General features: G+C 36.0%; 6 protein-coding genes across 6 annotated transcripts; 3 read left to right on the plus strand and 3 right to left on the minus strand.

Moving 5' to 3' along the window:
* Positions 1-3,709: 3,709 nt before the first annotated feature.
* SAN1 (ubiquitin-protein ligase SAN1) lies at positions 3,710-5,552 on the minus strand. The gene is made up of 2 exons (XM_019186092.1): positions 5,404-5,552; positions 3,710-5,339 (listed from the first exon to the last, which is right to left on the minus strand). Exons 1-2 carry the CDS (start codon positions 5,409-5,411, stop codon positions 3,842-3,844), a joined length of 1,506 nt encoding a protein of 501 aa, XP_019041216.1. The 5' UTR covers positions 5,412-5,552; the 3' UTR covers positions 3,710-3,841.
* An 835-nt stretch (positions 5,553-6,387) lies between these two features.
* WICANDRAFT_15464 (pepsin-like aspartic protease) lies at positions 6,388-9,937 on the minus strand (the record flags this gene model as incomplete). Its single annotated transcript, XM_019180646.1, has 2 exons — positions 6,388-7,394; positions 9,799-9,937. Coding segments are annotated over 2 exons (1,146 nt in total), but the record flags the coding sequence as incomplete, so codon positions are not given.
* Positions 9,938-10,722: 785 nt separating this feature from the next.
* WICANDRAFT_16381 (uncharacterized protein) lies at positions 10,723-11,136 on the plus strand (the record flags this gene model as incomplete). Its single annotated transcript, XM_019180690.1, has 4 exons — positions 10,723-10,793; positions 10,853-10,909; positions 10,965-11,019; positions 11,077-11,136. Coding segments are annotated over 4 exons (243 nt in total), but the record flags the coding sequence as incomplete, so codon positions are not given.
* A 289-nt stretch (positions 11,137-11,425) lies between these two features.
* Positions 11,426-13,306, plus strand: HPR1 (Hpr1p; the record flags this gene model as incomplete). The annotated part of the gene is made up of 1 exon (XM_019182933.1): positions 11,426-13,306. One exon carries the CDS (start codon positions 11,426-11,428, stop codon positions 13,304-13,306), a length of 1,881 nt encoding a protein of 626 aa, XP_019041219.1.
* A 339-nt stretch (positions 13,307-13,645) lies between these two features.
* On the plus strand, positions 13,646-16,057 carry WICANDRAFT_76194 (uncharacterized protein; the record flags this gene model as incomplete). Its single annotated transcript, XM_019184339.1, has 1 exon — positions 13,646-16,057. The coding sequence occupies one exon, from the start codon at positions 13,646-13,648 to the stop codon at positions 16,055-16,057; it is 2,412 nt and encodes an 803-aa protein (XP_019041220.1).
* A 919-nt stretch (positions 16,058-16,976) lies between these two features.
* LRG1 (GTPase-activating protein LRG1) lies at positions 16,977-19,991 on the minus strand (the record flags this gene model as incomplete). Its single annotated transcript, XM_019180831.1, has 2 exons — positions 16,977-17,161; positions 17,204-19,991. Coding segments are annotated over 2 exons (2,973 nt in total), but the record flags the coding sequence as incomplete, so codon positions are not given.
* Positions 19,992-21,117: the final 1,126 nt, after the last annotated feature.

Raw genomic sequence — 21,117 nt, forward strand, 5'->3', positions numbered from 1 at the left:
GATTATTGGTAAATCAAGTGGAACTCTGCTCAAGTTGTGGGGCTGGCGTACAGTGATTGAAAGAAAGTCGAAAGGCGTGGTCTCTTGAATCTTGATTAGTCTGATGAAATTTTGCGAAATGTACAACAATTTTTTAAGATTTCTTGGAAGCTGATAAACATCAACATGTTGTAGATGATGGAGTGTACGCACTGCTGTATGGAAGATGTACTTGATTGGAAAATTTAAGAGGCACCTTTCTTTTGCAAATGAAATTTGTGTTGTCTGTTTTGGCTGTAGCTGCTATTAAACATGCTCTTCTTTGGAAATGGTTCCCTCGATGTACACGTGATCAATTCATGATTAATTTGCCAGCTGTATTTAATTCTTGAATTTGGGACTATGATTTATGCCATATGGTCCATCAAATTACTGGGGTAATGCGAGTACAAAGAGTGTAGTTACACAACATACTAGCTACAAGGCAAAGCTTGACCGTAGAACAACTGGATTTGTAGTGCAAAACTGCAGTAACACTAGATACTCAGTTACAGGCGCTAGTGTGTAGCGGAATATAGTCAGCTAGCGAGTGTTATTTGAATTCTTGAACACTTCAAGCATTTAAATTCTTCATGATTTCATTCAATAGTCTAAAGTTTATCTGTTCAATTTGTATGTGTCGCATATAATTGTATGGAAGTACAAGTAATACCCAGCAGATTTTTAAAATTTCTGATTCTTGTCAGTCTCAAAGTTTGGTCTTGCGACTTCAGTCGTCTCCAACCGACACATCTGCGAAGCACACAACTACACAACACTCTAGCCACTGGATTTGATTAAGAGGGAGAAAACTGCCGGGCTCGCACTATCTCCTCTTTCTTCATATAACAACTAAGAGCTTCACAAATGGGTATGAAAGCTTGAAGCTTGAAAGCAGCTCAAAACTTGATTTTTTTTCCGATACGAATTGACGTAAGGCTTTAGCACTGTACAGATTCGAAGTCGAACCGTTTTTTTTTGGCGGGATTTGTTTTTTTTTCCAAACTTAAATTTTTGTTCCTGAGAATCGAGAGATCGAGAGTGGTGTATGTACAAAGAAGACTACCTCGACGTTGAGCATGAGCTTACAGCTCACACAACGTTTTCAAAAAAGTTTGGGTATACAGACTTCAAAGTTTGAACTTTGATCTTGAGCCTTACAAGGTTTGATTGGGTGGTTGGTTTAGATAAAAAAACGGATTCTTTCCGATTCAAGTTTTTTTTGTGGCCTTGGACGGTCGAAGTCAAACTGACCAATGATTTTCAGTTTAAAATGTAACAAAGAGTTAAGACTCAGAGTCCTAGCATAAATTTATGTACACCACAGACTGGACTCTGGAGTAACGTTAAGTTCGAAAACTAGTTCGTCATCAAGCTTCTTCATCCTCAACTGTAATTTGTAACATTTGGCAGGGCTTCTTCGACTTATCCAGCAGTAATAGTAAAGCAAAGACATAGCGGCTCTACTATTCAAGTTGGGAACCAAGTAGTTAAATAGAGGCACGAGAGGTTGGATATTGGGCAATGGGCATTTGATAGTATTTTTTGTGTCTACAGACTACTGACTCCAGTTTTACTGTGGATTTCGGAAGCGCCAATGTGTAATAAATATACCTATAATCGGGCCTTGGTAGCCCACCAACCACCAACTGAAAACTACTTGTAATTGGATCATTTTGAAAACTGTATGCTTTTGATCTAATTGGTCTTTACGGCTGCTCCTCTATCACGCATTCAATCTCTCCACAAAAGTCAAAAGACACCACAACAGGTCTGTTCGATTCTCGTTCTGCTTTTGATTTTGAGACCTATCAGCAGCGTCGACGACAAGAAACTATGTAACTTTGCAATTAGATTCATCTGGAATAAAGTCTTTTGAGCTCTCAATATATCTGGTTTAATTGACTCTTTACCTGAGATATATGTGAGTTGTGGGACTTGTATAGCCTATTCCATCTTGATCTACGTACCTATATTTGAATGATTCTAGAAGAGTTGAAAATTGTAGATGTAGCTGGTTTCCTTTCATCATGATGAAGATTGATCTCTTGACTTTTGAGTCTTAAGAAATACAACTCTAAAGAAGTGGTGACAGACGTAGCCAGCGATATACTTACACTGCGACCCTGAACCATGGTTCAACGGTCAACCAGTAACCTTTCGAAGTTTGAACGGAACAATCAAGCTCCAGAGTCCAAAGTCTCTCACCTGTTGCATTATATGTGTGTAATTTATCCGGCTCTTCGGGGAAATTGATTGTTTGAACTTTGTGTGTAACGGCTAGTCTACACTAGTGCTGTGTAGATATGATGGATACAAGAACTAAAATAGTCTTTCAACCTGTAATTTTGTAGCGAGGATGCACATGAACATTTAATAGCAGGTGAGTTACAAGTAAATGGTAGCTCATTGAGAGTTAGTTGAGCGTTAAACCAGCTCAATTGTTGTGCGAAGTGAATTGACTATTGATCTAGTGAATTACGTCGAACCCCAGAGTGCTTTGTACACTTTCCTTCACAAGAACAATTGAAAGCTGGCTATATCAATCATCAAACATATTAAAACATTTTCCTGTCAAACACTGGTCGTCATAGTGAGCATCTCATTGCAAAAGAACTCATCGAAAGGTCATATAAGTGTACTGAGTGTATAACAAATTAATGATTCCCAAGTTCCCAACTGTACACAGAGTCCAGACGTTTTATCGTTTTGTTATGAGGTCGGCAATTCCGAAGACCAGTCTCGCACAATTAGCCGATTCCCTTTACAGGAGCACGGATTTAATTTATTCGGCCGAAACGCCTATTCCATGTTCAGCTATTAGTAATATATTAATAATCATTAATTGTTTTAATATTAAAATACACATTAATATGTTAAGGCCCTTAAAAAGATCGAATTAGAAGTTAGAATTAGATATATTTGAGTCTCTTTCTATCATATTAAAATTTTGGGAAATTTTGGGTCAATTTTGGAAAACTTTTGATTATAATTTTGATTATTTTAAAAATAATTAGACCTATATAATTGTTTTTTTAATTCGAATTTGAAAAGCTTTCAAACCTTCAAAAAAGCAAAAACTTTAAAGAGCATATCAAAGTAATCCTGCAACGATCTAGTATCAGAAAATCTAGTTCTAAGCTATACATCTTGTTGGAATGTCGTTTTATAGCTTGTTGAAATTTAGCTAATTACCCCAATTTTTTTCAGCCGGCAATGTTGACACGGGAAATATGACAGAAAATCATTAACGACGTACTTGTACGTTTGTCATTTATATCAACGATGCCTTCTGTCCACAGGAGAGAATAACAAAATAGAGACTAAGAAGAAAAGAGACCAATAACAACGTTTATATCATGTATGATGACTTAGCGTGAAAAATCAACTGAAAAGATCGAATAACTGCTTGAGTGTTCTTGATATCACCAAATACTGAATGCCATATTAATTCGGACCTACAGCTTCGTCTCATTTCATATTAAAAAGCAGACAATATAATGTAATAGAGACAGAAATAATTCAAAAAAAAGTTAACCATTTAATTAATGAACGATACATAAAACTCAAATAATAGACCATCCCATGAAAACCCAATTACAAAAGACAATGCAAACAAATAATCTTCAAACCAAAAGCAAAGAGTTAAACTCACATTCCTAATTAATGATTCTAAGTGCTTTCTATCTTAAAAAAAGATGTGTAAATAAAAAAAAGTTCAACGCCCAATCTCTGATAAAAGTGAAAAAAAAGTATAGATGAAATTTTTATAAAAAATATGCTATGGGGAAGTGGGGGTATCAAATTCAATAAGATTCACAATTCAACTATCTTGTGAATCATCATGACCATTAGATCCATTTGATTCTGATCCATTATTATGGCTCTGCTCTGACGGTTCGTTTCTGAGATTTCTTGCCCTTAATCTCTCTTCAATTAAGCGTCTGGATTCATCATAAAAATTATTATCAAAAGTTTCTCTATTATCATTATCTAAGTTGACAGTTTCAACCCCAGACCTTGTTCGTCTGCTCGCAACTCCTGATGAAAATAACCCTGGAAAACCGTAACTTCCACGGTTCAATCCTCCAAGGACACCTGCACTCAATGGATCTCGTCTTGGAGGTGATGATCCTGAAATTGGTATACCCGTTGGTTCTGTCAATGCTGATACCAATGAGGTTGCAATGTTGGCTTCTGGTGTATTATTATTGATGCCAGGGGTGGAATTGCTGTTTCTTGTAGTCAATGTATTAGTTGCTCTATCCAACACTATCACCATTGGGTTGTCTCTTGATGATGGATTTAATAAAGATGTGATATTGGGTATGTTTATTCTTTCTGGTGGAGAATTTGAAGCGTCAGAATTTTCAACAACTTGTTGACGACACAATGGACATGTTGAGTTCGACTTCAACCACTCGTAAAGGCAGTTACGCCCAAATACATGTTTGCAAGGTAGTTCAACTGGAATATGAGTGAATTCTTCTTCGGAGTTCCTTGTTTGTTGATCTGCTTCTTGAGATTCACTAGTAGAAGCACCACCATTGCTACTATTTGGATGACTGACACTTTCTGTTCTTCTGCTTTTACGGGGTGACGAACCACCATTTTCAGACCCTTCATCACTCGCTCTGCGCTTTCTTTTTCTCTGAGCGTTAGGTAAATCATCCTTTTCTTCCTCTTCCTTACCGTACAAATCTTCTTGATCTTTTTGGGTTTTCGTTTGCTCCTCATACTCTTCAAAACATACTGAACATGTTGAATCTTTGACATCACTCTTTGACTTGATAGGAAATTTTTCAAAAGTTTCCTTCTTAATACCACGGTTTCTTCTTATATTAGCAGCCAGTGCGCTCAAAGCAATGGATGCAGCAAATTCAATAAGTGCGTTTAGCTGAGACTCTGATCTATTTGATGGGATATTTGGAACATTAAGTAGAACTGAACCGGTTCTATTATTTTCTCTTTGTCCATTTTGATCAGCATTGCCGCCATTACCAGCTCTAGTACCATCACCAGAATAAACGTAGCTGACAGAAACCAACATGTTTCGTTGAATATGCTCTTCAGTTGAACCTTCATTTTCTTCATTTGAACCCACATCAGTAGTATCATTAGGTCTGTTACTTGTTTCATTATTACTTGATTGGTTGTTTTCTTGTGCGTTGTCACTTGCTGCCGGTTGGTTTGAAGCTTGTGAAGGATCTCCTCTAGAGGTTTGATTACCATTTGAAAGCAAAATACTAGGAAGATTCAGAATGACATTCTCTGAATTATCTTCACCAAACCGAAATATGACAAACGAGCCTGCTTGTCTGCTATTGAACAGTTAGCCAAATGTAATCCAAAACAGATACTTGCTGAGAAATGCCTTATACATACCTCTCCATTTGTGGTAAGAAATCAGAGACAACTCTGATGAAATGTAATTATTGAGTGTTCCAGGACCGATGAGTCTAAATTAAACAGGTTGAACTATTGATATTCTTCAATCCAATGTAGCCTGAATACGCTCTCTAATCAAATATAACCCCTAAAGTCAACTTCTGAGTTCTGATTCTTTAAATAATTAGAAGGGATCTTAGTTTCGAAACTTGACGTTGATTTGTAATTTTCCATAATCGCCGCGAAATTCATGACATAATCACAATCAGCTACAACCAGAAACTATATAAAAGGTTTTAAAATGGTAGTCAGAAAGTATTAGTCGGTAATGCTTTATTGAAAAGTAGCTAAATCACAAAGCAAATGACTGTGATTTTTACCTTTTTCTCTCTGGTCCGTTTTTCACTGAACATCTTAAGGCTTAATGTGTGTCGTTTATGTCTAACTACAAACATTTGAATTTGATTGCAATAAGCTTTGATTCATAATTAAAAATATTAGTAAAAGGCTTGACAAAAAAGAAGCTCATATCATTAAAATAACTCATAAAATTTGATTTAGGAAAACTAGGCTAGACAAAGCTAGAAGAACTGAACAATGGATGTGAATAGTTGCAATTCAAAAAATTATCAAAAAGTTTCAAACCATCAATAAACCAGCAATGAAAAAAAAGATGGAGGAGGCTAAGGGAGCAAAGTCACGTCCAGCTGCATTCCTTGGTGTAGTAGCTGCTGAGTCTGCTGAAGCACTTCCTTCAGCTCTGACAGTTGATCTGCCAATTGAAACTGGGGTAGTTTCTGAAGCACTAGTACGCCCAGAACTTATACGCGCAGAGCTTGTAACTGAAGAGCCATAAAGTGTTCTTGAAAAACTTGAATAGCCTCTTGTGGTAGTTGAAGGTTCACGAACCGATAAAGAGCCATCCAAAGTACCACCTGTGTAACCAAAGACATCAACTGCTGTAGTTCCATCATCTTCATCTGAGAAAATATTTTCCGTGGTGGTTGCATACTCATAGGTACACCAAGTACTTGAATAATCTGGTGCCTTTGTAGCAGAAGGAATAGTGCTCTCAATGACCTCAATATTTTCATCACTAGTGTATTTAGCTTGTGCAAATGAAACTTCACGATCTTCTAAGTCAAAAACAGTGTAAGCAGATCTCAAGAAACTAGCACCGAGTGTAATTGTACCATCAAAAGAGTCATAAATACCCAAGGCACAACGTGAATATGAATTCTTATATCTGATTAATTGGTATAATGGAACACGAATCTTATGACCTGATAAATCTATCACTAAGAATTGTGATAAAGACTCTTCTAAAGATGGACATGTCATCACATAAGCACCATAAATATACGAATAGGTTGCATTGAACGAATCAGCAAGATCATCAATGAATCTTGATGGTAGGTAAGTTAAAGTTGTTCCTGCATCAATGAAAGCTGGGTATTTATTTGATGAAAAAGTAGTTTCATTTCCATTAACATCAGTACCAACACCTGAAACAGTAACAGCAAAGTATGTGAAATTGACTCCATATTCTTCATATGGATCAACAATAGGTAGTGTTACCAAAGACCCAGAGTATTTTGCATGATCAATACCACCAAATAAGATTGAACCAGTAGTTGAGTTGTAAGAATCCAAAAATAGCGAGAAAGCCTTCTTTTTGATGTAACCATCTTCCTTTAATCTACTTGGGAAATTAGAATAAGTGTAGTTTCTCTCAGGATCAGCATTCCCTCTGTTTGTATTTTCAGCATCTTCAAAACCAAGACCCAATACACCCGACTCTGCATTTGCAGCGGTTGCTAATCCAAATGAATAGTTTTTTAGCTCATAGTCACCAAGTTTGAAGGTATCTGTACCCCATTCACCAATTGCAAAAGTATAATCAGAGTAATTAACCTGAAATTTTGTATCATTAGAGTTGTAAGTGTTTGAAAGATCTTTATCAAATGTACCAAATTGTTCACAATCAGCTGTTGCAGATGAGTATGGCACCGAGGAAGTTCCAGTTGCAGAATCACTAATGGCTTTGTTAACAATAGGTTCACCCAAAAATGAACGTTTCTTTGAATAAGTAGAACGTTTGCAATAAGGATTACCTTTTGCAAAAACCCATGTATCTGATGTACCAGTACCTATAGCTAAAGAACAATTTTGCTCTGGAGAACCAAAAGAAACATTGACTCTGAAAAAGTTGAGCAAATCTTGTAAAATGATTGGTGAAGCATTAGTTTCATCGTCTCTCTTCCTTAATAATCTTTTGCCATGAGATGAATCAAGCTCAGCATCTTTGGTGTCAACTTGAAAATCCAATCTTGTAAAACCATTACCGAACACAGGATCAGCAATTGATGGAAGTAATAATGTTGATAACGCAATTAAAGTAGACAACTGCATTTGGGAGTAGTTCTCTGATGATTGTTGAAGTTCAATTTAATTATAAGGAGAACTCAAGGAATAAAGCTCTGATATTTATAGTAAAGTATCCCAATTAAGTGATCATGCTCGAAGAGATCCAGTGGGCAATAATCAATTAATTAGTAGACCACGGTCCACCTTCCAAGATCCACTGTAATTAATTAAGAAATGCAATGTAGTAATTAATTAATATTACCTAGTTTGAGGTTTGTACCATCATGTTTTTTCCCTGCGTGCTTGTCAGCATCCAGGGCGTAAGCTTTTCTCTGTTGTCATCAGAACTTTGATACAAAGGAGATCTCGTAGAATCAGGCTTATCACAACTTTCTTTCTGAGATCTTCGTGCTGTTGAAGTGTCACTCAGGTCATCAATTGTCGGTTTATTGACAAACGTTTTAACCGTGTGCGCAGCTGAACCAATCACACTCTCCAATTACCACACAATAACTGTGAATGATCATCAAAGAACAAGTGTATGAGTTTTACACTTTCCATTCACGTTTTCGATCGACGCTCAATTATTATGAAATGACGTACAACAAAAAAGACCCTGAAACCTTAATTTACGAGAACAACATCCAGACACCACACTATAATTGTAAACAGGATCGGTTGAATACACTGGAATGGATTGATTGAGCTACACTTATGAAACCGGTTAATGAAGGTTAATGATTACACAATTATACCATCAAAGCTAAAAAAGAATAGTAAGCACAACCGCGAGTTGTGTGATCAATTTGGCTATGTAGCAACAGCTTGAATACTGACTCTCACCGGCCCCATTCAACTTTTTATAGTATCCATTACTGATATCCTCAACAAAGTCAGTTTGTGGATCGTAAAAGTCCAGTTTCAACTCCTCCGCCACATCGCCATCCTTAGTACTATTGAATGGGTTCTCTATAGTCACCATTTCAATCTCACTTTTATCTGTATAGACAACAGGGGCCATGGAGATCTCCATCTTATCCATATCGAAAACTGTATATATTGATCGTATAAAGGATTGACCAAATATGGTATAATTGGAATATTGAGGCAATATGTTTAGCAAGCAATATTCTTTACCATCTGCTAATTTGGAATCACTCAAATATTTGTTGTAGGATGAAGGTTTTGGTAACAAAAAGTTTTTGAATGGAACATTAAACTTGGTAGAACTAAATTTAAAAGACAACTTCTTGTCATCATCATCCTTTTCATCCACACACTCAACAAGGTATTGGTCATTGGCTTCGATTTTGAGATAGCTGAATTGATCAATCAAAATGTTGAACAACTCCTCGGGTAAATAATTGAACATCGAACCAGAATCAACAAGGGCACCTGTATAACTATCATTATAAGTTTCACTCTCTTGGAACAGTGAGACCTCATCAGAATTCTCACCATCTTGAAAGCTTACATCAGTCAACATGAGTTCATACCTGCGGACAGGAGCTCCAATCCTTTCAGTATTAACCATCTTCATTGTGACTAACGGAGGTTGAAGCTTTGCATAGTCCACAGCACCAAACAAAATTTTTCCACCATCGGTATCTTTATGATTTAGCCATATACTGAAAAGTTTTCTACTGATGTACCCATCTTTGAACAATTTCATTACAATATTGTCACGTTGATACTCAATAGATCCCTCTTCAGTGACCTTGAATTCAGGAATACCCAACCCTAACAACCCGACAGAACTATTAGAGCTCGACCCAATACCAAAATCAAATCCAGTCAAGTTGTATTCATCACCAATGCTGAATGAATCACTACTCCAAGCACCATCAACAGTGGTTCCATCAAAATATTTTACAAAAAACTTATCTTCACTTTCATTATAAGTGCTAGATAAATTTTTGTCAAAAACACCATACTTGTAACATGGTTGAGAATTAGATTTGACAGGAGCTTTGGATTGTAATTTCCCACCAATATCAACAAATATATCACTATCTTTCAACATACCAGTAGCAATAGGGTCTGAACAATATGGATTATCAGAGCTCACGACCCAAGAAGAAGAGCTTCCAGTGTCCAACAACAACTCAACCTCTTGAGGTGGGGTGCCAACATTGACTTTTATACCTATGAAGGAATCTTTATTGTAAATATCAACACCTGATGTACCGTCTTTACCAGAACGCTTTAAAAGATCATGACAATGAACATACTGGGATAGAAAGCAAACAAATAAGGTGTATTTGAGTAACATGATGATGTTTTGATATTATGGGGGCAGAAATCATCAGGACAAGAAGGGAAAACGACCATTGATCGTTATTTAGGTGTTTTTTTTTGGCACAATGAGACCTTTGAGTTGATTGTTCGTGTAATCATGTAAACCATGCGATAATTTTGCTCAATTGGGAGACATCGAAGACTCAAAATCTGAATCATCAATAAAGATAATCTAAAGCAGCCAAAACAAATGATGAATGGATCATGATGGTTACGATTGAAAATATTAATAGTTGTTGTTGTTTTGATTTCAACCCTTGGCTATCCTCAAAATGCAAATTGTTTTAAGAAAAGTATATGAAGAAAACCCAACCGGTGAGTTTGGGAATCAAACGTATCCAGATTTAGAAGCCCATTCTGTTTTAAGTTCCTGCGCTCTTATAAGATCCCTATTTGACCTTCATTGATAGAAGGCTCTTGAGTCTTCAGGTACATACGAATTTTTCCACTAGCTAAAAAATCTGTGGTTTCGAGCCCCACTGCTTCGCGAACTTTCAGCAATCGAAAAGAAGGCCTCGAAGACCAGCTCAACACTAAAAAGAACTCAGAGAAGAAGTAAAGATAACAAAACTATAAACAATGTCTTGGATAGGATCAGAGAAAAAAGTCGAAGCCCAACAGTCCACTTTGCAACCAGGAGAGCAATTGAATAAAGACCAATTAAAGACCAAAATTGACGGGTTTGTGTCGCAGAGCCCCCAATCATTGTATTTAATTGATGGGTATGTCTTCGAAAATTGTTCATTGAAATGACTAGGAGAACTAACATATAATTCAATAGTGAAAAAGGTACAAAGAGAAGTGTTATTTGCAGACAAAATGAAAATGGTGGCCAAACGTGAGTAGTTTTAACACTCAAGATAATGATCAAGTAATTACTAACTAAACATTAGATGCCTGAACATTGAAGTCGATGGTGTTTCACTTTTCAAACAAATGCAAGGATTCGTAAGTTTTACACGGAATTGAAACGATAGGAACCAGTTTATTAACAAATGTATATAGAACTATTTTTGCTCACTACCTGCTGAAATTGATGCAACACATTTTGAATGCAGAAAGATCAATTGAACGGAAATGTTTCACTAAAAGTTAAAAAAAGGAATACCTTTTGAGCCATTATACATCACATCTTATACATAGACAACCAACTTTCAATTTATTTATTTATTGTTTGGAGTTTTTCGACGTAGCACTGGTGGAATCTGTCATCTGTGAACGGGCGCCACCCAACTTCATTTCGCGATTTTTTTTTCTTTTTTTCGGTGAACACATTTTGTTCACGAAAGTTTTGAGTGCAGTGGTTTATCAAAACAAGTTAGTTACCACTGATATTGAATCTATCACAAACAGAATGGAGGAAGGTAGCGGCAGTCTAGAGGACCAAATTTACGAGGTTTCAGACCTGATCGAAAACTATGTCAATGACTTTGTCGAAGGGGAAAACGATTTTGATTTAATTAATGACCAAATTACAGATTTTTCCAAGTTCAATGACAACAAGATAATAGACTCCATAAAGACAGAAAAAGATACCATACTGGAATTATCAACAAGCAGAGTTTTAGCAAATTTCATTGATCTCAAGACTTCTGAAAATGATCAAAACTTGAAACAAATTGCAACTTTAGTGGATTTAACTTTCTACTTCAAAGAAAACAATCAGTCACGTTTCAACTTACCTCTTTTGTTGATCTGTCTTATAATTAAAGAATCTTCAGTTGTATGGCTACTAAAATTCTGGAATTTTTTCGAATTAAGAGTTGATTTGATAAAAGGTGTGAAGGATGGTGAAGTTTTACAAGCTAATAAATTTCCTGGAACGAACTTTATGGTGGCATTAAACCTAAAACTGAAACAATTAGAGAATAGTAATGAACCTAATAGAGATATTTTAAGAGCTCGGGTCTTATCATTGAGCTCTAAGGTGTTTGCAATAAGTGACAGATCTATGATCAATAGAAGATTTGAATTTAATGAAGAACGTTCAAATGAACTAGAAATACCAAGATCAAATTACAGACGCTCAAAATATGCAACATTTTGGAAACTACAACATGTGCTAGCAAATCCTATCAAAGAGATGGTCTCCGAAAGAGATATTCAAGATTTTATGCACAATGTTGAGGAGTCTTTCAATTTGATTTACGAGATTGAAAAAGAACAACACGGCGGCCCATTTGAAGGTGTTAAATCGAAGGAAAAAGAAAACCATGACAATAGCATTGAATACTATACAAAAGCTAGCCTGACAGAATCTAAGAAAGAAGAACTTCGAGAGTTTTATGCAAGCAGAGAATTCAGCCCAAGCTTTTTCAAAAATGAAGAAAGATTTAATGAACAGTTAAGGAAGGATAAATATTTGAGAAGGGCTGTTTTATCGCAATTGTATTTTTATGCTTGTTGGGTTATAAATTTATCTGATTCTCCAGAGATTCAATCAGGACCAAAATTTGCAAACCATAAGCTCAAGAGATTTTCCAGAATGTTGAAGTTAGGATCCCTGTTGTCTCTGAAGAAAGATATACAGTACATATTCCAATCCACTGATAAGAGATTTTTTTTTGTTAATCAACAGTTTGCTTTATCAGATCAAGCATTCTTGACTCTGAAATTGTCACAATTTAGTGATTATGTGAACGTTTATGACGATTTCAAAGTCGACGAGGAGTTTTACAATCAACTTGAGAAAATTGGTCAGTTTAAAAGTAAAAACTTTCATGAATATGGTACACCTCAGATTTCAAGACATTGGAAAACATCAACTGGGTTGGATTTATTAGCTAAAGATGAGTCAAATGGAAAATCTGAACCGATTGATAAAGATTTGGAACGGTTAAGAGAAAGTATAAAGACATCCACTGATGAAAATGTGAAGAATTTAAATTCATGGAAGGCACTGAGATTAGCTAGAAAGAAGCATTTATTTAAATTCAAGCAAGTTAATGAAAGCACAGGTTTAGAAGGTCTGTTTGATTCCTCACTAAAGGAGGAATTTGATAAGAAGAAGCAAGAAGAGGAATTACAACGTGCTCAGGAAGAAGAAGAAAGACAGGAGAAGTTCAAAAAAGAACAAGAAGAGAGGGAGATGGAAGAGTTGAAAAAAAAGGAGGAGGAAAGAGTTGAATTGGAGAGAAAACGTAAAGCCAGTGAAGAAGAGTTTGCTGAACAGAGCAAAAGGGCTAAACTAGAGTCAGCAAATGGGACCAAGGACTCTGAGGACTTGGATTACTAGGTGCTCAATAGTAAATACAAGTTTCCCTGTTGAAGCGTATGTTTTTTCCTGTAGCTATCAACTCGGGTTTACTGACAATCAGCTTCCCAAAACGGCTACTGATAAGAGCGAGAGATAAGGCCGTCCGGATTTCGCTGATTTGATAAAATTTTAACTATGGCTGTCAACTCCATGTAATTCCACAGAGGTAATCGATGAATCTACTGTTTGCTGATGGTTGTATTTATAGAGCTGCCTGATCGCCGTGTGCGTAGCTACACCTACTGATTCCATAATTGCCATCTTCATATATATCACCCTTGAATCCACCAACTACACACGGAACAACTCAGCAACAAGATGGAGGCATCAGCTACAACAAATACTGAGCATAACTCCGTGTCCAAGGATCAAGATACCATTATGGAAGAGAACAGCTCAAAATCATCATCACCAGAAGAAACAGCAGTTCACATCAAGAGAAGACCAAGAAGATCATACAACTGTGGGCCATGTAAGAAACAAAAGATCAAGTGTGATACACAGACACCATGCGGAGCTTGTAAGCGTCACAATAGAACAGATCAATGCTTAGCGTCACCACCGAACCCTCCTTCACCAGACCATAAAAAGCGTATCAAAAAGATCTCATTGTCGTTAGGAGAACCAGTGAATATTAAACCAATGAATCAACACCAAATACACAACAATGGTTCACCAGTTGGAGTTTTACCATCGACAGCAAGTGGGAACTCTCCTGATTTCAAACTTCCTTCTTTACAGGCATACACTTCTAGTTTCAAGATCAATAGTGGTGGATTTGAAGCCCCAAGGGACAATTTGATACCATTGGGTCAAAGAATGCAACAACTATCAACAGACGCCAGTCCTTATATAGCATCAAAAGAGAACAGCATAAGCCAAATACCCAGACCGTGGGATAGATCTTCAACAAGTCCAGGTTATAATAGTTCCAACAGCCTATTTAAACCAATAAAATCTGAACATGATGAAGTTTATCAATTGAGAAGCCAAATATCGTTATTGACAAGTCGTTTGACTTCCTTAGAAACAAAACTTGAATCATTAGATCAAAAAAAATCAATGAAGTTAGCCATAGATGACAACGTCTTCGAGTATTTATCAACCATTCCACATCAAGTTTCCATAAATGATGCAAGTGAAAATTCAAAAAGCATCAACATCAAATTCTTACAGCCTGACAAATTGGATAATTGGGACGATTTTGTTCAAGTGATTCCCGATAACCTGGCTTTATCAAATATTGCACAATTCTTCAAATTATATTTGAACCCGCCAATGAACTTGATAGATGCAAAAACTTTGGATTATTGCTTTGACTCACAAAAGTTGGATAAAGGAAAGTCACTGGTGACCCAGGAGGATTGGGAATGTTTATCTTTAGTTGCAATGGTTTGCTCCTTAACAGTATTGAGTTATCCTCAAGATTCCATTGAAAGTCATCTCAACATCAAGAGGACAAATGCACTTTATGTATCAAACACATTATTTCAAATATCTAAGAATTGCCTCAACATTGTCAAATATAGGGAAAACCCAAAGTTGATTCATTTGCAGATTTTGCTTTTATGCTCAAATTATCTGAAAGTATTTAACAAAAAGAACTTGCTCATCACAACTAATTCAGAAATGGTTTCAATTGCATATACTTTAGGATTGCAGTCTCTGATAATCCCTCAAAATAGCCTTGAAGTTGAAACATCACAAAAGATATGGTGGATAATTTGTTTGAATGATACCTTGAACTCCCTTAAATTTCAAATACCACCGTTAATAAGATTAGAAAACCTTCCAAAGGCTCAAATCGGCGGCTCTCATATTTTAAAAGCTTTCATATCTGCTGAAGTTTCAAGTTTCAATTCAATAATTACTTATATTGCCAAAATCACCAAAATTTGCAGCGAAATACCTTTAGTGTCCAAACAAACCACACTTGAGTATGTTGAAAGCCTAGTGATCATCGATAGGCAATTGACCAGTCTGCAAATACCGCATAGTTTTAGTCTTTTGAACCCAAGAAACGACATTGTCTCCAATTTTCAAAGTTGTTATTTACATTTTGTTCTGGTGCTGAGTAGGTTTGAGATTTATAAAAAGATCTATTTCACTTCACAAAACTCTTCAATCTGGTTGGTAATGGTTTCAGTACTAGAAAGTTTCTTCAAAAGGTATAGTGAATTGAAAAACATGTATCCCCCAAAAGATCATTTAAATAACTATCTCCAGATTTCAGACCACCTCATAATCAGTGCCATCACCAACTTATTGATATCAATATCAGATCCAGAGATATTACCAAGAGGATATAAGCAAATTATCCATTCATATTTTGACTCCATCCTTGAGGATCTCCAATTATTGAGGCTCTCAGTTCTCAATGACACCACACCGTTCTATAACCAATCATTCAAGATAATTCAACGTCTAAGTTCAGTCTATCAGTTGCAAGAATCAAGATCTTTATCTGCTGAAGTATCCGCTCAAATAGAAGAGTCACAGAAGAAGCAACTGGAGGTGAGTTCCAAACTGAAAGATTCAAGGGTCTTTGAATCTCAAGAATCTGAATTAGGATTGGTCCCAAGTAATGAATTTTTTAACGTCTTTCTCACTTCTTTATATCAAGAACAGCGGAATTCCCAGCAGCGAAGTGTTACTAATGAAACCTGGTCACTGAAAGACGTACTTGATAACGATCAAATCTTTTTCTTGAGATGTATAGGTATTTGTTGAAAGTTTTAATTCGATGTTTGGGTAGTATAAAACTTCAAGAATTTTGTAGGGTGTGGCGTGTACCGCGATTTCTTGAACCATGAACTTTGTTGAAGCTTCAAGAACCCTACATCAACAACTAAACCTTTGTAATTTGACACAAAAAAGCGTTATGAATCAGCCAAAAACTTTCCATAAACCACTAGGTCCAAGTGCTAAGAAACCATCGCAAAGAAAGACATTCAAAAACCCGATCATTGATGGCTTATGGAGTCGATATCTAAGTGTCCCCAGAAAGACCAGACTCTACATCGCTTGTTCAACATTTGTCGTGGCTTTTGCCAGTGACTATTATTTAACACAAAAGGAGAAATCAGCAGCAGCAGCAGCAGTTGCTGAGCACGAACGGTTTTTTGGAAAGAGTGAGACTGATAATCAATCGGGAAAGATATAGACATTGTTGGTGAAATTGAATCAAGAATTTATCCCATACTATGTATCGCTCATGAATTATTTATCACTCATGAATTATTTATTACATGATCTTCATTCAATCTTCTGATAACGGGTCATTATATTTATTGAAACATTATAGCTTTAATATATGGTACATATAGACATTAATAATTGGTAATAAAAATTGAAGGCAAAAAATCATATGAACTAGATGATATAGTTTGAAGACAGAAGGAGTAAAAAACAATGTACACCATCAATGAACGATAAAAATAAACAACGTGATGATAAGAAAAATAAAAACAGGTAATAAAAAACTATTGTCCATAATGTTTCTGTAAATTTGGATAAAATAAAATAAATAAAATTAAAGGTTTTCAATAGCAGTTTCCAATGGCTGCTGGTTATTTGATTCTTGAATTACCTGCTCTTTCCCCGAATTAGATGCTGGATTAGTTCCATTGAATATTCTTTCCAATAATTCTGGTTTGGATTTCAAAACAGATTCGACTCTGAGGAATATATCCTTAGAAGTCAGATGATCCACTTTTTCAAATTTGCACAACTTATAAATTTCTAATAGATAGCTTGGAACAATGCTTAGCTGTTCATTGTGTTCAATCAAGTAATTCACCACCTCAATAGCAAGATAGTAATTTTCACCCTCACCTTCACTGAAAGCGTCATAATAAGTTGTAGCAACACCTTTACCGTTTGATGATGGGCGAGGAATCTCAGCTGGCTTTGCATACAAAATGTTTGGTGAAAGAACTGTTGCCAAATTATGAATGTCCATCTTAGAACCACTTTCCTCATCAAGATGCGAAAATGATGAAGTCCACATGAAGAAGAATAAAAGCACCTCAGCCAAATCTCTGTGAGCCTTTGGAAGCAACGAATAGCTGATTTCAATCAAAACACGTTTCAACACGTCATCTTTCACCTTTTGAGTCAAAATCCATAAATCGTAAAGCTTAAAAGTCAACAATGGGGTTGGTAATTCTCTTAAAAATTTCTTCAAAAGTGCAGATAATTGAACAGCATTTTCATTTAACAAATCTGGAACTTTAGAAGGATTGATGTCAATCTCATTTGTGATTTCTTTTAGTCTTTTAATGTTACCATTTTTTCTGAAAACACCTTCAACAGACATATCTTTTTGATATAATGCAGCTAATAAATCATCAATCAACATTGGTACACGAACCTTTGAAGGCCCATTACTTTGAGATGAATCAATCCCTGCTTTTGCTGTCAAATCTTTCAACTCGGCACCGAAAACTTTAGATAATGCCCCAATTTTCTTTTCAGAATTACCTATTTGTCTAAGCTTCTCCCAGAATGTCGGTGTTTTCTTCAGGTCAATGAATTTTGTGGCATCAACGTCCCTACCCACACCATCTTTTGACAATGCAAAACCTAAAACAACATCAGCAATATGAGTAATGATGAAATATTCTTGATCACTAAGTTGCGAATAATATTTGATATCCAAGTCTGGTGATTTATTGCCTTCAATATTAGATGATTGCTGAATACTTGAGGCACCCCGGTGTAATGAGTTGCTCTTGGCCTTTATATCCTTTGAAAAGTTACTTTCTTGATGTGGATTGTGAAACTTATAAGTGTTGGGTCTCAGTTCCCTTGCATGCTCAGCTGCAACAATTCTTGGAATGTCATCAAGTGTGAGCACCTTTTGATTGTTGATGAATGTAGTGGCTCTATTGAAACTTTTCTTACTCAATGAAGGTCCCATAGGTTCATCTTCAACAGTTATCTTTTGTTTGGTAACATTTTCCTCACTAGACATAAACTGACTGTTCAGCTGATTTGGTTTTTGGAGATCATCATTCGAGTTAAACTCTGTGGTTTCAATAACAACTGATTTTCTTGCATTTTCTCGTTCAAAATTGGTGATTCTGGTGTTTTGTCTGGTGGATCTCAATCTTTTAATGTCATTCAATGTTTTCATATAGCTTTGTTCATTGTTCTGGTTTTCAGCTGATTGAGGATCATTTACAATATTGATCTTTCTGTGGCTAAATTCATAGTCCATTACAGCTTTTGAACGAACAATTGCAATCTTCAGCAAGTAACCCAATTGCAACAACTTTGAGACCGATCTAAATCCACCTTTAGCATCTGGATCATCCATAGCACATTGCGCACACAATACCCAATTGGTCTTAGAATTGTAACAAGCATCAGCAACACCATCATAAGCTTGTAAGTTTTTATTACATTTGGTACAATGTAAACATTCAACATGCCACCTTTTATCTTGATATTGGACGCAAGCACTTTCTATACTCTTTTGACAATGAGCACAAAGATCCGAAGCATCTAATGGGATATCTAATGAATCCAAAGGATCATTTGGGATATTTTCATGTACCCTTATTTCTCTCAAAAATTTATCCAGAGCGTTTGTAGTATGGAATGATTTATTATATTGCAACGAGTTGTATAAACCATATCTTATCAATAATTTCAAATAATGAGCTAAACCAGTGACGACAGATAAAATCAGATCCTGTGAGTTACTCGGATCAGAAACACCTTTACTAGCTTTCCTCAAGATAGCCAAATAGATCATTATCTTGGCTGATAGATTCCTAGGCTCTTTCTTCAACGTTTGAAAAGCCACAACATCATCGTCCACAGCAGCTGCAGTATTAACATTTTTGTGATTAACTTGAGAATTGATTCCCAAGCGATGCAAACTATCAATACTTTTGAAAAGTGCATCGATCTTCAAAATTAAACGCACAGTAGCCACCAAACCCTTTCGTTGATCATGAATAGTTGCAAACTGTAACATATCAGAGATACAAGTCGCTGTATCTTCTTCAAACTTGAATAACGTGTTCCAAATTTCAGATATCTTCTCTCCAGCTTTTGTTTCCATATCGATCAGTTCTTCTGGAGTTGGATTTATATCTGGTAACTTCAAATTTTCTTCGGTAGGTTCTATTATAGGTGGAGCTGCAATTCCTATGCTGCCTGGGGATATGGATACATTCCAGCATTTATGGATCATGTAACATTCAACGTGCCATTTTTGATTTCTACCACCTCGAAATATCTCAACGTATTGTTTCAAAATTGCAAATTCACAACCCTCACAACGTTCAATGAAAAACTTGGAAAAATGATAATGACAATAAATGTTGTTATCATGATTGAAAAAATCTTCCTCAGTGTCAAATTTTTTAGCACATATTTTGCAACAGAAATGTTCAGCATCATACTTTCTTCCAAATACAGTGAAGTGTGTTCCTTTCAAATAACTATCACAGACACAACATGTAAGACCTCGTCTTTTGTAAAAATGGTCTTCACAAAGAGGTATTTTCTCACCATCTTCTTTTTCAAAAGGAAAATACTTTGACAGAATTGGCGTTCCACAGTCTGCACAGCCGAAACATTGTGTATGATATCTCTTTTCAAGAGCCTTGACCGATTTGGTGGTTATAGGTTTATGACAAGTAGCACACAAGGAGGAACCTCTGGTAGATACTGTTGTTGGAGGAGTATTATAATATGGGGAGTTGGCTAATGAAGAACTATCCTTGGTTGAATAAGAAGCTGCAGTTGAAGACCCAGTATTTCTTTGTTGAAGACTGAACTGCGGAGGAGGATGTTGGTTATGATAATGATGAGGTTGTTGAAGATGAATTTTGTTTGTGGCTTGTGATGATGACCCTATCTGCTGCTGTTGTTGTTGCTGCTGGAACTGTGGATCTGGCATAGGTGGTATTAGCTTCAAATAGTTTGTAGGTTGTGATCTCTTCTTAGATTTTGACCTTATAAGTGGTGACACATTATTCTGTATTGAATTGCTATCAGACCTTGTATGAATAGACTTTGGGCTCGAGACATTGGTATTTGCTGAAGTCAAGTCTCTATAGGCATGATAACTGTTTGAAGGCCCAGAAGCTGAACCATTTGAAACGTTATGTCTATGCAATGGTGCCCTTTGGTTTTGTTTTGAGGGTGAAACAAATGAACCTGGTATAGTGAAACCAGTGTAAGATGGTCCTCGTTCCGAAGTGTTCTCCTGAGCGTCCGACCATTTAGACATCATTCAGTAGGTAAGATTTTGCTGAACGTCTCTTGTTGATGTTTGTTTTGAAACTTAGCTTTGGGGAAACTTGAATGTGTTGAGTATGGTAAAAAATATTGATAAATAATTCTTGTTGATAATTAAATGAGTGAATGAAATTATTTATCAGATATTGTATTGTTTGTTGACCTATTATCCAATGATGATCATGAAGAGTATTTAATGGTAGTGAAATATGAGAAAACACAAAACACACTTAGGAACTTTCGAGCCTCAAACTGATGCAAAAAAAATGCTTTCACAACTTTATATTTCCAGTGAATTGAAAGACCCTGATCAGTTCTTGATATGATTCAGTGATTCAAAATTTCTTTGGAAAGCCCAGTTCTGCGGTCTAAATAGGCGTTAAGCTGATTTTGATCTTGTTGTTACGAAATCTCTCCTCAGCCGCCAAAAATAAAAACAATAAGAAATTGATGACTATTAGCTCCCAATCAACGAATTTTTTTTCTGAGAATTCAGTAGCCTGTGATTTAGCGCCCTTTTGAAAACGCCTCCC

Source organism: Wickerhamomyces anomalus (genome assembly GCF_001661255.1).
Source record: "Wickerhamomyces anomalus NRRL Y-366-8 unplaced genomic scaffold WICANscaffold_1, whole genome shotgun sequence".
Taxonomy (NCBI): Eukaryota; Fungi; Ascomycota; class Saccharomycetes; order Phaffomycetales; family Wickerhamomycetaceae; genus Hansenula; species Hansenula anomala.